We start from the raw sequence: 17375 nt of genomic DNA on the forward strand, positions 1-17375 counted from the left end.
TCTATAATATAAGTTCTTCGTGAATGAGGGTTTGCTGTTTTACAGCTAGTCCTTGACTTATGAAGTTCATTGAATGACTGTTCGGGGGTACAACAGCATTGGAAAAAGTGACTTATGATGGCTTTTCACAGTTACGACCATTGTAGCAACCCCGTGGTCACATGATCAAAGTTCAGACACTTGGCAGCTGACTCACATTTACGACAATTGCAGTGTCCTGTGAGGGTCATGGAATCCCCTTTTGCGACCTTCTGACAAGCAAAGTCAATGGGGAAGCCAGATTTACTTAACAACCATGTTGCAAACTTAACGGCTGCCCTGATTCACCTAACAACGGTGGCAAGAAAAGTTGTAAAATGGGGCAAGACTCACTTAACAAATGTCTCACTTAGCAGCAGAAATTTTGGGATCAATTGTGGTCGTGAGTCAAGGATTACCTGTACTGTTAGCGAAAAGCATATTTTGAGAAAAAAAAAAAGTCATATGCTCCTAGGATGGAACTTCCAGTGCCGCAGAATCAACTAACTTGATTTTGACCACCATGTTTACAAAGTCCGTATTCTTTGCCTCTGAGACCAGATTCCACCAGGTGGACTTCTCATTACTTTCCCTGGCTAGATGGTAGCAGTGAATAGAACTTGTCTGCCATAGAAAGCTAAGCAGGGTCGTACATCCAAATTAGTGCTGAAGGCCAGAGTAGGAAGATAGCCGGAAAAACTACTGCTTACATCAGTGGTGGGATTCAAATTTTTTTACTACCAATTCTGTGGGCGTGGCTTGATGGGCATGGCGTGGCTTGGTGGGCATGACAGGAGAAGGATATTGTAGAATCTCAATTCCCACCCCACTCCTGGGGGAAGGATACTGCAAAATCTCCATTCCCTCCCCACCCCACTAACCTGCTTTCCAGCTCCGTTCTCCTGTGCAGGGCAACAAAAGAAGACCCAGCCAATCAGCTGGGACTCAGGAGGCAGAGAAGAGATGGGTGCAGGGCCAGTCAGAGGTGGTATTCCGAACTACTCAAAATTTCCGCTACTGGTTCTCCAGAACTGGTCAGAATCTGCTGAATACCACCTGTGGCTTACACGTACATATGTTGAAGCAGCATGCAGTTACAGAAAGACACATTCGAACACCCTCTTGTGTCAAAGCGAACCGTAACACTCCCCTCCTGTACACAAAGTTCAGCAGCAACAAGTCTGCAGTGAAGAGTGTTCTCTACTTAGAAAGAACTGTGCATATCACACAGCTAAGCTGGTCCTACTCTGACAGAAATGTGACAGAGGGTACTGTGCTGATGGTCCTGGTATTGAAGTACAGCCCCTTCTCTTCCACTCCTGCATTCTTTGAAACAAAACACCATAAGCATTTCTTTGCCTAACCTCTTTTTGGCTGAAATTAGGAGCCAAACTGGGGGAGGTCATGGTTACTATTGGAATCTGGGAATTCTAAGGCTGTTGGTTAGAGCAGTGCTTCTGAACTTTAGCCACTGTAAGATGTATGGGCTCTAGCTCCCATAATTCCCCAGCCGTCACGCCGATTGGAGGATTATGGGAGTTTAGAAGTCTACACATCTTTTAAAAAGGCCCAGTTTGAGAAACACTGAGCTAGAGTGAAAAAAAATCAAGCATTTTGGAAAAAGGCAAACTACTGAAAACTGATTATCAATGCCATTACCAGGAGTGAAGGTCACCTCAAGGACATGTTTACCTTTGAGCAATTTCTCCCATTAGCATATGCATGCCTTTATCACCATAGCACTTTGTTTCTTGCGTCTATAAGCTTCAGGGGTTTTCTTTTAATACTTGGCGTGTGAGTTACTGATGATGAACTTCAGTTGGAGGTGGGTTCAAGTCTGAAAGGCACCCATGTTGTGGACTGAACCCTTCACCTCTTATGGCTAAGACTTCCAAGGCTTTCAAACCAAAGAGCAGAAATCCACCAGAAGTACCATGGTTAGAAAGCACACACCCCAACGTATTCAATATTTCAAGCAAAGGATGGGGGATAGCCACGCAGCCATTGAAAACTTGCCAGAAAGTTTAAGACGGCAGTCCCAACGAGTCAGCTGAGCGCTAGATTAGACTGGAAATCTGATTTGGTAAAGCAAGGGAGGGTGTCCTGTGCCCACAGTTGTGGGCATCTCCTATGGCATCACATGAAGGCCACAGTTGCATTCCTTGACTTCATCATGATCTCCATGTGCCAATTGAACTCCTTTGCGCCTTGGGAGAGGCAAAAGGACCAAGGAGGCATGTGGAAACCAGCCTGCAAAGCACTCTGATGCCACCTCTCTGCCCATCAGTGGCTCGGATGTCTCTACACTCTGCAACAAGATCCAGCCTTCACCCCCACCCAACCCCCACCCAGGCAGCAAGACAGGACCATCCCCTGCAGTGCGAGAACACTGTAATAAGGAAAATTAGCACCAAATTACAGAGCACTAATAGGCTGGAGCCATTATCCCCTTCGCATCCCACCTAGTGGTTTCTAAACCATTTCCTGTGTGTGTTCCAAGGGGACTGCCTGCCTGCCTGCTGGCCTGCCTGCCAAGGATCCAGTCCTGTGAAGGCAGAACTCTTCAGGCCAAAGCTTCTCCAGGGAGAAAGTAGGCCAATGTCATTCATCCAGGAGGATTTCCTAAAGTTTAGGTAAAGGGTAGTGCGCGAGCAAAAAAACCATAAAACCCTGGATGGTTATATAAGGAGGGAGACAACCAAAGTCATGCACCTCAATCTCTTTCCCCTCCCAAAGCTTTCTCCACCCACCCCTACCCATCCCTGCTCCTCATTATGCACACTTTAAAGTTGAGCTGTTCAAAGGGCATCTAATCCCAAAGAGCAGCTGTTCGAATCAAATCCTCCTCTGTGTTTACTTGGATGAAAAGCCTACCAAGTTCAATGGAACTTACTTCCAAGTAAGTGGATATACAGAACGGCAGCTGTAATGAAAGCAAAACAAAACCGCCTGTCAGCTCCACCATAATTCTATCGGGCAGAGAGAACAATCCATAGGGAAGCCTTTAAACATTGGGTCCTTGAAGGGGCTGGAGCTTATAGTCTTCTCCTCCCATGGGAGGCCTATGTCCTGAGGAAAGGAAACCCACTCTTCTGGGATGGAGGGTGTGTGTGTGTGAAGCCTAGAAGCAAAGCCTAGAATTAAAGTAGCAAGAAGGGATTGGTCTCAAATCTGTTATAAGAAATGTCTTTTAGCATGTCGGTCATTTGTAACACAATTACTGGTTTATTTAGTCAGTCTGCCTTTGATATAAGCAGGCATCACACTCTCTTTCCTTAATATACAGGAGCTTCTACTCAGGTTCAAGAAGGCCATTCCACAGAACATCCTCCTTGTGGACCCCTTTACATCTATGGCTACTAACGGGACAGCCTGTGGACGCTGCGACTTTGAAATGCTGCCACTGAACATCTGGATAGGAGCTGCCATTTTAATTCCCACAGTGTCCCACTGAAGCATTATCTCAAGAGCATTCTGCCATTCAGCAATTCCAGCCATTCAGTCTCACATCACAGTGGGTCACACCACAATGCCAGGGAAGGGGCAAGTGATCAAACAGGCCACTTGGTGTTCATCACGAAAGACATCTCTTTGAAAAGACCTTTTGGTACAACCTGGCTCTGATTCTTCCGATGGCGGATATATATATAATACATACATACATACATACATACATACATACATACATACATACATACATACATACATACATACATGATCTCTTTCAGAGGTTGAAATCTAAGATCCACTTACACAAAGCCATCGGGCTTTGGAGAAGGCTGGCGTATGCAAAGCTGCAATTTCGTTGCCTTTCTTTTGTAACACGCAGAGATCCAGTGGCCATCCCTTTTGTAATCTGAGGTTCTGGCCAGTCCAACCCATTTAAGACCCTTCTATTTCCTGCTTCACAGAAGCAAAAGGAGAACGTTCCTTTTATTCTATAAATCAAAGGGGTGAGAAGAGTCCCTACATCTTTTGACTAAGATGTGGCTGGTTTATCCTCTGAGTGGTACCCTGCCATGCTTCCCTATTAGAAAAATATACTCCAGTCATAAATGAGCAAATGTTCATCATCAGCATAAAAAATCAATTATATTTATAATCCTTTGCGTATCTACTGAATCATCTCCTTACCTCCTCTGAGACAACCATGCTGATTATTTATCTATCCAATTTATATACTAGGATTTGATTCAGATTTTACATTTGAATGACTTATTGCTGACAATTATCCTGAAGGACTATGCATCCTTTCTTTTAAATAAAGGCAATCTGCAACCCTTCTGGGTATCTTACGCAGCAGCGCATCCTACATTTAATTTTGGTCCCTCATCCTGCAATTCAAAAGCACTGGTTCTTGTACTAACCATCTTGGATTAAGTGTCACAAAGGCTCCTCTTAACAGCTACTACCCGGATGCAAAGCAGTGCCAGAGCGGTCTGACACTGATGAATCAGGCAGAGAGCAGAAGGCAGCCTTCCTTCTCAGTCAAGGAGGCCAGGAGGTCAGGTTTAGGGCAACCTTGTTTACAAGAGGAAGGCTTAACTTGTATTACAGTCATTAACCTGGATTATGTCGCCTACATCAATACTCTAAAGGCATTTAAGTGCTAATTTCACCTTTCCACCTCAAATGGATGACATAGAGGCAAAAAAGGGGGGGAAATACATGCATCGTCTTTAATTGCTAGTTAATGAATTAATGAAGTGGGAATTGAATGAATTTGGGCTTCCGCCTGTCAAAAGCCATAGCCTCTAGATCTAGCCACCACTTCAGATCAAGGCAAAAAAAGGCCTCAGAACCTACTTGTCAAAAAGAAGGACCCAAAACACAACCTGCTACCAGCTAAATATCTTTCCCTTAAGAGATTCAGGTGTAAACGCTTTATTGTTGCGTGCACCATAAGTTCTTTGTTGTGCGGCTAATGGAGGGTTCTGGTGCCCTTTCATCTTTCTCTGATCTGGCAAAGACAAGGGCCACCACTCCAAACCGCCCCCACCCATCTGCAGTCTGGTGAAACAGACCTTCTATTAAGGGGTTGGCCATTTGTTTTGAGGCACACTTAATCCAAAAGCTACGATGAGCTTTTCCTATTGTTCCTTTATGATGTTTGAAGAGCAGACAGAATCTGTTCTTCAAAAAGAAGGTAAAAGAATCCTTTTGTGTGTCTCACTAGTAAAGTTAGTAATGAAACAACCCACTAAAGAAATTAATGCTTGGGGGATGCTGGGAGTTGTAGTTCAGTAACACTGGATGGCTTTAGTTTCCCCACTCCTCTTTTAAGATTAAAGAGAAAAGATGTTACCACACCTAGTATTTAACTGTTTGTTTGTTTCTTTTTCACATTTCTGAACCACCTATCTCCCCCAAAGAGTTTTTCATAATAAAACCCTACAATGAGAGAAAAGTTGCATAAATGTAAAGCTATAGGGGATTTCTTGTAATCAGGACAATCCTAATTCCTTTGTGCATGCTTTTAACAACATACGATTCTATTATATTCTACATTAGGTAATTTAGGATGGTTATTATTCATGACCCTCTCTGTGGAATTCTCTCTAACCTAATGCAAAGCAGTGCACAGCAAGAGTCAAGCAGACGGGAGCCAACTCTATCTTAAGCAGTAACAACAATTAATCCAAAATAAAATTCCATTTACCATACAAATATTTCCATCACTTTCAAGCCCTTTTAATAAAATAAACTAATCGGCTAAAGGTTGTTTTGCTTCCCAAGAATCCAAGATCTATGCCAAGTATCTTTTGAGTTGAGCAGAAGTTGTGAATTTTAATTTTTAGGCGCGCCCTTCAAAGGCTTTTCTTTGGGCATCTTATTTGAATTGTTGATGGATTTTTTAAAAAAATTATGTTTGGCAAGATTAGGGAAAAGGTTGAAGGGGAAGACAACAGATAAGGTGCATCAAGATTATCCCTAACATATATCCCTAGAAGGGCTGTGGAAACAATTTGAGATGCAAACCATTTATCCATACAGTCACCATGAACAGGCCTGGCCAGCTATCTCCTTTTTCCAGACAAAGCAAAGAGAAAATTAACAGGATGAAATCTTCATAAGGTAGCAAGCTGTTTTTTGCCTTACTTCTATCTTTGCATCGTTTAATTTTTTTAGGTTAAATATTAAATACTATCCTCGGAATATTGTGGGCACCTCGGAAAACAAAACCGGCAAATCCTCCAACAAATCAATTCATTCAAAGCTCAAATGGCCAAGCGCAAGTTATCCTACTTTGGACAAATGATGTGAAGACCTAACTCTTCAGAAAAGGCTCCAATTCTGGGAAAAGTGGTAGGAAGAGGACATCCAGCAGAAAGGTGGATGGAGTCACTTACACAGGGATGAAGAGGACTTTACTCGGAGACAGAAAATAACAGTTAGGGATAGATACTCATGGAGAAAATCCATTTATGAGGTAAATAGGAATTAAATATGTCTTGATGACACACAACAACCTTCCTCAAAGATAGTACAGGTAGTTCTTGACTTATGACTGTGATTGACCCTTGGAAGCATGGACATAAATTATTGCAGTCATATGTTGAGGCATCACATGTTTGGAATTGATTTTTAGATGTTTTTTGCCGTGGTCATTAAGTGGATGCCAAGGTCATTAAGTAAATTTTCCCCAATGGACACTTTTTGGCAAGAACTGTACATAAATGCCAGAAATAAGCAAAAAAAAAAAAAAAGGCAAATCACAGTTATGCGATCATGGGATGCTACAAATGGCTGTGAAGATGAGCCAGTTGCCAATGAAATCATGCAACCACACAGAGTGGTGGCTATCCTAAATTTGAGGATGGGTTGTAAGTAGCCTTTGGGAGGTCTGTGGTAACTTTGAACAGTTATTAAGCAGCCAGTCATAAGTTGAGGACTACCTGTACCATCAGTTTTCAAAATCATAATGATCAAAATGGATGTCTTTTTATGCCTCTCTGTAACTAGAGAGTAGTCCTCGACTCACGACCACAATTGAGCCCAAACATTCTGTTGTTAAGTGAGACATTTGTCAAGTAAATTTTGCCTCAGTTGTTCAGTGAAACACTGCAGTTAATAACCCAGTTGTTAAGTGAATTTGGCTTCCCCATTTGACTTTGCTCATCAGAAAGTCGAAAAACGTGATCATATGACCTGGGACACAGCAATGGTCACAAATAAGAACCAGCCAAGCAGCTGCATTTTGACCACATGATCATGGGGGGGTACTGGAGGTTGTAACTGTAAGTCACTTTTTTCAGTGCCATTGTAACTTTGAGTGGTTACTAAATGAACTGTTGTAAGTCGAGGACCCTCTGTACAATTTCCTTAAATTACTAAAAATAATTTACATTATTAAGTAATCCTGGCCCATGCAATTAATTAAGTAAATGAACTACAGACTTACAGGTAGCAGTCAAATGCTAACTATCCCCTTAAAAATGAAATCGAAGATGATTGGAAAGAAAAAGCTTTTTTTTTCCTGCCTTCGTGTGGAGGAGACAAAAATCATGTACAACATTTGTATTTTTTCCTTTGCCAAACTCAGCGGTTCCAATCGCACCCATTTTTGCTGCAGGATATCTTTTATCCACATATTTACTGAAGGATATCTTTGGCTAGAAGGCTGGCAGTAGCCTTAAAAAGCCCTTGATGTAATCCATGTACTCAGGGTAAATCCACATAAATAAATGCAGCCAAATACTTGGGTTTAGCGCTTCTTCTCAACTGTTTACTGATAGAGATACCATCTTTCTTATATTCTAGTCCTTGACTCTGCGCCACCCATTTTGGGATTATGAAAGTGTTTTCTAATGCCAGATAGAAATATGTGAGGCTGTTGTTTAAATTTGTTATTCTTTGTCCCTGCTAAACAGAAAGAGCAGCTGATTCTTGTTTGTCTCACAGTGGCCATTTAAGAGTTGGATTTAGCAAAGTTGACTGAATGGGCAGGAACAGGTGAATTCTGAACAGGTCACTGTGATTTGCCTCCAAAACTGTTGGGAAATACTTCAGGTCTATGAAGTAGAATGGGGATACTCCTGTCTTTGCAACAAAGCCCTCGATGGAAGCCTGCATATCTGAAGGGCCGTGATCAAACCTTGTTCTACTTTCATACATACAAGATGGGTAGATCCAGAGAGAAAGCTCTTAGAACCTTGGGCAAATGGCAATCAAAATCGGCAAGATGGAGGAGGGAGGATTGAAAATGCAAGCTCCATCCCTTTTGAAGATGTGTGCAACATTAATGCCCTTACAACAGACTGGGGCTTGTATTATAATACTCCATTCACCATCTTGCCGAATGTTGCTGCTTAGAACTGTGTAGTGGTTCTAGTTTTCCTTCTTCAGTGGATTATCTCGGGAAAGAAAGACAGAAGGAATGATGAACAAAGAACAGGTTACAAAAATGGTGACATTCTATGAATACGACCCTGATGTGGCACTGCCACTCTTGCTCCCATTTGGCTCTTTTGTCTACACATCAGTATTGTTGTGGAAGTTTTAGGGCTTTGTGTAGAGGCTCACATTCTTTTGAACTGCACGCAAGTGGTATGAAAACTAAGAAGGAAACAAAGAAAACGGGTAATGTATATTTTTTTAAGATCGCAAAAGTATTTTACAATGATCGCAGGGTATGATGCTACACTTCTACAGGTAGTTCTCAAATTGCAATCATTCATTCAGCCACCCCAAGCCTCCTCCACCCGCTGAGGCATCCCATGTTCCACATGAGTACCATGGGGAGAGCTGGGATTGCATGGGTGCCTTGCTTTAGACTGGACTGATCTAAGGCCACCCAGTCAGCTTTCATGCCTAAGGCAGGACTAGAATTCAGTCCTCTGGTTTCTAGACCAGCATCTTTATGGCTAGTATCAAATTAGCTCTCATTCATGTTCCTGAGCTTCTTCCTTGCAGTTTCATTGTATGTACCTGAGCCTGGTCATCACATGTCCCCCTAAGCATTTTTTTGTTTATACCAAACATCCCAAGTTACTTTAGTCTATCCTCACAGAGCATGCCTGCAAGACTCTATATCATCTGCCTTCTTCATAGAAGAACAACTTAATGACCATAATTCTGGGCTCAATTGTGGTTGTAAGTCAAGGACTACCTCTGTATACTCAAATCTGAAGAACTTGCCTCTCTATCAACTCTGTCTATCCATCAGGCATTCTATCAACTGGAGTCTCAACTAAAGGCCTATGTAGATATTCGTCTGCTTATTATACAGACTATTATGAACAGATATGCTCCCCTGCCAACTTCAACACTGTAGCATTGAAGAGGGGAACATTTAAGGATGTGTCTCTGAATATGTGTTTAAAATGCTCCCCTCAGCATCTTCAGCACCACAATGTTTCAACCAGAGGTAGCCCACGGTGCCTTGAACAACTATCAAGCAGTTAAATAAACAAATAAACAAAATGGATATTCATCAACTACATCAAACTCTTCTGTATAAGGATTATGTTGTCATCTTTCTTCTAGATCCATTCACAGAACTGGCATTCCTCTTCAAACATTAATTCCTCATTAAAGGAATTTATAGCAGCAAATATGTCTATTTTGTGGTTTCATGACAGTAAAGGTACTTAAATTCAGATGTTTTAAGTAAGTAAGTTAGATATTAGGTCCTAATTTTATCTGATTGCTTGGATTTGCATTCTGCAAGACTTTGCATACATGCATGGACCTCGCCCTGTTTAAGTGCCATGCAGATCTGGTACCTATAAACTTCAAGCAACTATTATATATGGAGGAAACATCAACGTCTCTGAGACCACAGATGTCCTCTTGCTAGCAATTCTACTGAAAGCATCATTATGTCGGAGAAGGCTGTACTTCATTTCTTCAATGTTTTAAGTAATACAGCTTAAACAAAATACACTGAGTTAATCTAGCGTTTCTATTTATCTTCTGTACGGTGATAAGCCTATAATCTTCTGCGGCATAATAAATGGCTTGCAAAATTTTCTCATAATATTACTGAGAAATCCAAGGGTATAAGTAAGTTGTCTTATTCAATCACAGAATTACTACAGAAGAAATATTAAAGGGGTAGAGCATATTTTCCACACGCTGCACTGTCCCGACTGACAACTTTTCATATTTTGTCTAAAATAGGAAAGTTGATGGCTATATAATCGCTTGAGATGTTCCTTGCTTTGTTCCGGCCCACTGTATTTAATGCAACGCATTCCAATTTGGACTTAGTGTCATGGAATACTCTGAAGGATAATGCAGTATATTTTCAAATGATCAGGCAAAGGCAAGCAACCTAATCCAGTGACACTTTTGAGATACTTTCTCTATTATCACACATTTTCTCTGGCTTAGGGGAATTCCCCATTCTTTTTAAGACAGTGACAAGTCTATGCACCCACACCCATTTTCAGGCTGCAGGATGCTAAAAATAAGTGCATCAGATATGCATCAAGTAGACACTGAGCAATTTTTGCCAGGCTTTCATTGAAACTCTTCATTGCCATATTTCCCCTAAGCAAATAACTTCTTATTTGTCTTTTGCTATCATAAAACCACATTCCTGTTACAGATAAGTGAATAATTGTAACTCTCATTACATTTTCCTATGTCATTATTAATTGTGCAGGATTAACAAGGTTTAAATTTTCCTCAGCTATCTGCAGTCATACCCTCCACATTTTCAACACTGCTAAACAATAAAAAACAATCAAATGATGCATTTGACTGACTAATACTTTCCCCCCAAATGATAGTTTTCTTTAACTAAAAAATCATTACATGAACGTGGGCATTAATTAACAGTTATATGTAATGCAACTGAGTGTGGCATTTTAAAGTCTTGTGGTAATTTTGAAATGAATTACATAGTGTGGCATGAGGTTTTGTGTGCAGAATTCACAAAACACACCTGTATCTGCATAATATCTAAAATTTGATTGTATATATATGTACATGTATATCACAAACATTGCAAAATCTCAAAGATGTTAATTATGAACAATCTTTGTATATTTACAAGCTGTTTTGGTGTTCATAAGGCTATTATAAAGAACAGAGTCTATGGCAGTGGGCAGCTTTGATAAATTTAAATGTATTATTAGACAACCCTTGACACGTTGGTATTTTCTTAGCAGATTCCTCAATGCCTTCAACCATGACAGAGCTTCTAATGTACTGCCTTCACTGGAAAAGGTTGTATACATTCACATTGCCTTGAAAATAGCCCATATTGAACTGTATGGTACATCCCAACATCAGCACAGAAAATTATGATATATTATATTATGTCATGAACTGTGTCATGATAATTTCTATGTCATAAAATGTTTTACGCCAAATTTCAATTCCACAGGAGTCAATAGTCTCCAATTTTGATCCCATTCTGTAACTAGCCCATTTTAAGGTATCTCGGTTTAAAAATTGTTGCTCTATGAAGCACTGTTTTTCCCAATTATGGGAAAATTATGGTTATGGGAATGTGAGTTCTAGGAGTATATAGATTATTATATTATTACAAACAACAATGTGAAATCAGAGCTACCGGTTCTTTAGCTGTTGTCAGCCTTCACGTGCACTGAGTTCTTTCCAAGAATCTAGGATGTACTGCAATGCCCCCCAAAGTTTTTGGCACCAGGGACCGGTTCCATGGAGAGAGGTTTTTCCACTGACCAGAGAGGGTGTGGTTTCGCATGCTGCCTGCATCCCATGGGTGGACTTTCTCATGTTTACGCGACCCTGTTTCTGACATGCTGCAGACCGGTGCTGATCCACAAACAGGGTATTGGGGACCACTACTGTACCCCTATTGGCATAAAATTGGCATGTACGGATCCAAGCAATGTGGCTTTTGTAATTGATAGATGGAAATTTTTGTCCATGCACAGATTTTTTAAGTACTGTCTCAGACTTTTCAATATTTCATTAGCAATTTTACATTGCCTATTATCAGTAGGTACTCTGGGCAGTGGAACAGTATATCACAGTAAATATATGTTGTAAAGTGCCTATTCTTAACACCTTGAGAAATATACCATACCATTGTCTATATAGTTGCTATTTTTAATGAATTAAAAATTATTATCTATTTTTAGACAATGCATTTTGGAATATTAGTAGGCTGTGCTGGAGAAAAAAAATGTTTGTAGGCAAGATATTTATTTTCAAATAAATAAGTGGGCATTACCAGCTCCATATCACAATGTTGAGCAGCCTCTTATCAAGAGCTTCTTAGACTCAAGTAAACCTGTCATCAGGCTTAAAATTACAAAATGATTTGTTTTGTCTGTGAGTAAAGTTGTTAGATACTAATACACAATTACCTGCTCTTTTAGGCTGGTGGGCACGTTTGTACAGCCATCGTGAGATCATCTCATAGTCACTCACCCGAAATGGTGCCAGTCACAAAATCTCTTTTGTCAGGAGGCAAACTAGCAGGGCTGTTCCCCATCAACACGTCTAGGCTCCCAAGCTACCTTCTACCACTTTTTTCTTCTATCCCTTTTCCAGGTGCTGAGTCACGTTTCCAAACAGAGCTCTGAGTTATAGCCTCCTATAAAACCCTCTGGAATATATTGCAGGATTCTACAGCTCTTGGATATGAAGATTACATTAACAACTGCCGCTTTACTTTAAACTGGCTAGTTACTCAATTTTTTTTTCTTTCAAATTTTAAAAAAGTCTGGGGGGAAAAAGCTAACCAGGTGGAGCATAAACAATGGCATGAGAAGTCTCTGCAGGCTCATTGGCACCCACAATCTCCCAGTTGATGCTGCAGGTTCCCACCAACTTTTTTTCTTAGATGAGATCATTTCCCAAAATATTTCTGGGGAATAGAATCTTGAATGGTGAGATCTTGATTACTTGTTCCTTTCCATTTGATAGAAAAGAAGAATGTCCAGAACTGGAGATTAGGTTAGGACAGGAGCCACTGCTGGTGAAAAATCAGCACAATGTGTCTTGTATGCCTTAAAACAACATCAGCTTGTGTTGAAAGCTGAAGGGTTGCCTCCTTCGCCAGCTTCATGCAATTGTATAAAACAGTATCTATAATATCCTGGTCACTGCATTTCTTGTGCACAACCCACATCAACTCAGTACAAACTTCTTTTGCCTCCAGAGCACCATGATCTGCTGTTTTTATTTCACTCTTTCAGAAACCTTTAGACAGCCTTCTCATTGAGATGATGTCCAGATGTCTTATTAGACCAGTGTGTTTTTCAAACTCGCCAACTATAAAATGTGTGGATCTCAACTTCCAGAATTCCCCAGCAAGTTGCCAGATGTCTTAGACCATTTCCCCTCCCCCCCAAACACCTTAGACTGTGTCACTCTCATAATAACTGAGCTGGGAATTCTGGGAAATACAGTCCAATGGACAGTATTTAGGGGCCATCAGGAGGATTTTGACAAGCTTGTTATCTCAAATATGCTTTTTTAAACTCACCTGCCGGCCAACGCGGTTGTTGTGAAGCCTCATACGGGATGGGAGGTCACGGTGGCTCTCCCGGGAATCGAGGAATTCCTTTGAAAATTTCTCCCCAAAGTCCACGTCAGGGCTGCAACCCCCCCACTCCCAGGAGTCTTGTAGGCCAGGGACCTCGGCTGGCAGGTGCTCCAAGTGGACGCCGTGCATCATTCCCTTGCCACGGTTCATGGCCTCCAGTTGGAGGCGATGAAGTTTGAGGCGGAAAGCCTCTTCATCCCCTCGACGCTTCTGGTCGCAGCCACAGGCTTGCAGTTTGCCCAAGGAGCAAGCGTTGGAGACCGCGTGCACCACTCCTGCAGCTGCAATGGCATAGACAAAAGCACTTTCACGGAAACCTGCAAGCAAGCAACATAAATCACGTTATTCAATCTCTTGCCACAAAGCTCAAAAGTACCACCCTCACTGCAGTTTTACTACATGGGTGTTTGTCAAACAGCCTGATCCTTGCATGAACATCTGATGTCTTACCCATGGGCTTACTTCACTTATCTCAACTCCACAAAAGAGCCAGGCTGGCCTGGTGATTAAGGTGTTGGGACAGCACAGGGGAGACCAGTTTCTACTCCACTATCGGTCACCAAAAGTCACTGGGAAATTTATTGCGAACTGCTGTCTCTCAGCCAAACTGAGAATATGAAGGAGGAACATTGAACACTTTGCCTTGAGCAACTCTACAAAAGAGAGATATAAAACTTTTGAATAAAATAAACGTCTGAGGGACTAGCGAGTCTTCCTGCTATCAGGTATTGAAGAACCAAATGCATTTTCCAGGATTTATAGGGTTTCGCAACATTGGTCATTCTCCAGTAGCTCTTAAGAGGAGCACAGTGCTGCTCCTCATCTTCCTCTTCCTCCTCTTGTCCCATTTAAAACTCATGATAATTTCTGCTTTTCATTGTGAACCGGCTAATAGTTAGAAGAATGAAATGCAGAAAAGAAAGTACTTTCAATGTATAGGGAAATTGTCCATCTCTCTCTCTCTCTCTCTCTCTCTCTCTCTCTGTGTGTGTGTGTGTGTGTGTGTGTGTGTGTGTGTATTATCTAATAGCTAGTACATCTCTTCTAATAGCTAGTAGTCTCTTCTAATAGCACTAGCACTTGGACTTATATACCGCTTTACAGAATCAGCCTATTGTCCCCAACAATCTGAGTCTTCATTTTACCCACCTTGGAAGGATGGAAGGGTGAATCTACCTTGAGCCTGTGAGAATCAAACTGCCAAACCTAATACATCAGGCTTATTAGCATCTGGGGAGAGACCAAATAATACTATGGGAATTTTATGGGACTGGGTTGCAAAAATATGGAACTGTAGTTTGGGCCCACTCATCTGATTTCTTGGTCTTCAGCTCTCACCTCCCTCAAAGGCAGATTCAGACAGGGAGGTCAAAGCGGTGGCAAGAATACCTGGGCTAGATTGTGCCTGGCTTTCCACCCATGCTTCCCAGAGTGGAATCCCATTATTTCCTGCTTCCTGTTCACAACAGTCACTGTTCCAGTTGCAGAACAATTTTCATTACCCGGCTTGTCCAAACACATTCATTTTCAAAGGGGAAAAAAAGAAACAAGTCTCTTCAAATTTCTGAAAAGAAAAGGAGAAGCAAGCTTGTTCCAATTTATAATTTCCTTATTGCTTGATTATTTTTGGAGACAATTTCTCTTTCTATCATGATATCATGAATTGGAAAGCTTACCTTGTCTTGCATTCAGCATTGTTTTACACAGGGATCAATTGAGTACATTATCCTTCCTATTATTTATACTACAAATGCCCACATTACAAAACCGTAGCTTTTATATTCCAACAGGCATAGAAAGGTACATGAGCCTGCCCAAGCCTGCAGCTGATATCAAACTGCCCCCCCCACCCAAAAACCTTCTGTGAACACATATCTAAGGGCTGAGGGTTTTAAGCTAGGAAAACAAAGACTTGGCTTCCTCGAATGCTGAACTGTCCTTCCAGCCCATTTTCCCTATAAACCCTCCATTTAACTGGGGGACGGGACGGGACAGTGGCGTAATGCAGTCACAATTTTGCTCTAAGGTGGTCATTTAGAACTGGAGAAAATTCTTATTTAAAAAAGGATACTTGGTGGCCCATCATTTCATCCTGTCATCCCTTCACTTCAGGAACTAGCATGTTATATATTACATTAGATTCTCTGTATCAGCTGACTTTCATCCTACCTGCAGAGATATACCACCAGATTCTGACCCGTCTAGTATGTTCCTGAAGTATTTATGGGCTATGGCCAGTTTTTCAAACCAACAGTATCCTTAACCTAGAATCTAGATCCATCTTCCCTTCTACAACTGTCTGTCGAGGGGAGCTACCTGCTTCTTTCAAGAAAACATGACCGCCATTAATACACCCACTGAAAAACCACACATAGTTCTACATAAATCAGAAAATCCCTTTGCCACAGAGCAAAGTATGTACAAGCAGTAAAATAGTAATAATAATAAAAAAACTGCACAGGAACTGCAAAATTAATTCTTTGTTTGGTCTTGTGCTCTAGTAATGTTCCAGTGATCAGGATCCTTCTTCATTAAGAAAATGAGCCATAGATAAAGCACACTGCAAAAACCTCTAAAAATGCCACAGTGACAGGCAAGACAATTCTCTAGGCAAGATTGCAGCTTGGAAGAAGGGTCTAATGCAAAGGTCTCCAAACTTGGCAACTTTAAGACTTGTGGACTTCAACTCCCAGCTATGCTGGCTGGAGAATTCTGGGAGTTGAAGTCCACAAGTCTTACAGTTGCCAAGTTTGGGGACATCTGGTCTAATGTTCCAAGTAATATCATGTATGATGCTCCAAAAAAACCATAAAAATAACTTTCTGTGGACTTTCTACATCTCCTGGGAAAAAGGTAAATTATGCGTTCACGTGGATTCATTTCATAGAAGTCAAAGCAATACCTTTGAAAGCAATTGATTGGGAGCAACGTTGGGAGACTAAGGCTCCTTCAGCCCAGTTTCTGGGATTTGTATCACCAGTGAGGAGACCAGGATAATGGAGAGAGAGAAGCCTCCTTGAAATCAAGTTGTGGAGACAAGTTAATGGCAATGTCTACATTGGTACAAGCAGCAAAGACAGCCCGAAAGGACAGGTAAAGACAAGGAATCTTAGGCACCTTGGTGTCTCACTACTGCAAAGCTCATCAACCTAAATTAGAGTACATTTCAGGTTTTTTGGCTTTGTTTATGCCCTACAAGATACATTGGAGTCACGCGAGAAGAAGCCACAGGCTTCAGTCTCCAAAGGCAAGCATTATTTCAGTGTACACAGGGGATTTCCAATGCAGCAGTGATCAATAGAAGAGAACAATCCCTGCTCCAAATTCTTCTGCAGGAGGATGTTTCAAGTTTCAGGATCAAACACCCACACCCACACCTCATGACAGTCTATCTCTACCTTATACATATGAACTAGTTCATGAAATACACAGCATGGATAGATAAGAATTGATGAAAGAGAGGCTGTCTGTGTATTTACAGGAAGGTTTTGTGGCTCCCATTTATAATATGAACTTTTCAACTGATTATTGATCCTTAATTACCAAGAAATGTAAAACTGTTCCTCTTTGACCAAGACTTCATTTCATTTCAGAGAACAATCTATAAAATGCCAATCCTGAGCAACATTGGAACAAGTAGAATAGGGACATCCAACCTTGGCCACTTTGCAACACTTGCGGACTTTTACTGTCAGAATTTCTCTAATTCTGTTGAAGTCCACAAGTCTTAAAGTGGCCAAGGTGGGATGCCCCTGAAATAGATCGTTTTGTAGTAGCAGTTAAAAGAAAAATAATGGCCCAAAGAACAGCTGTTGATAATCTATTTACTCATCAAAGTGGCTTTTCAGTAGGTAGATCCTTTCACCCTGTT

The 17375-nt window shown here is 41.2% G+C and overlaps 1 protein-coding gene across 2 annotated transcripts in view; it reads right to left on the reverse strand.

Annotated features, from left to right (window-relative positions):
* Positions 1-17375, reverse strand: part of WNT10A (Wnt family member 10A) — a 66107-nt gene that overhangs the window by 8366 nt on the left and 40366 nt on the right. For both annotated transcript variants that reach the window (XM_026665559.2, XM_087950404.1), the window contains exon 3: positions 13445-13821. In XM_026665559.2, coding sequence (XP_026521344.2) covers positions 13445-13821 — 377 coding nt within the window. The remainder of the gene's footprint in view (positions 1-13444; positions 13822-17375) is intronic.

Source organism: Notechis scutatus, chromosome 1 (assembly GCF_049901735.1).
Source record: "Notechis scutatus isolate UNSWTSFEM ecotype Mainland chromosome 1, rNotScu1.2, whole genome shotgun sequence".
Classification (NCBI taxonomy): Eukaryota; Metazoa; Chordata; class Lepidosauria; order Squamata; family Elapidae; genus Notechis; species Notechis scutatus.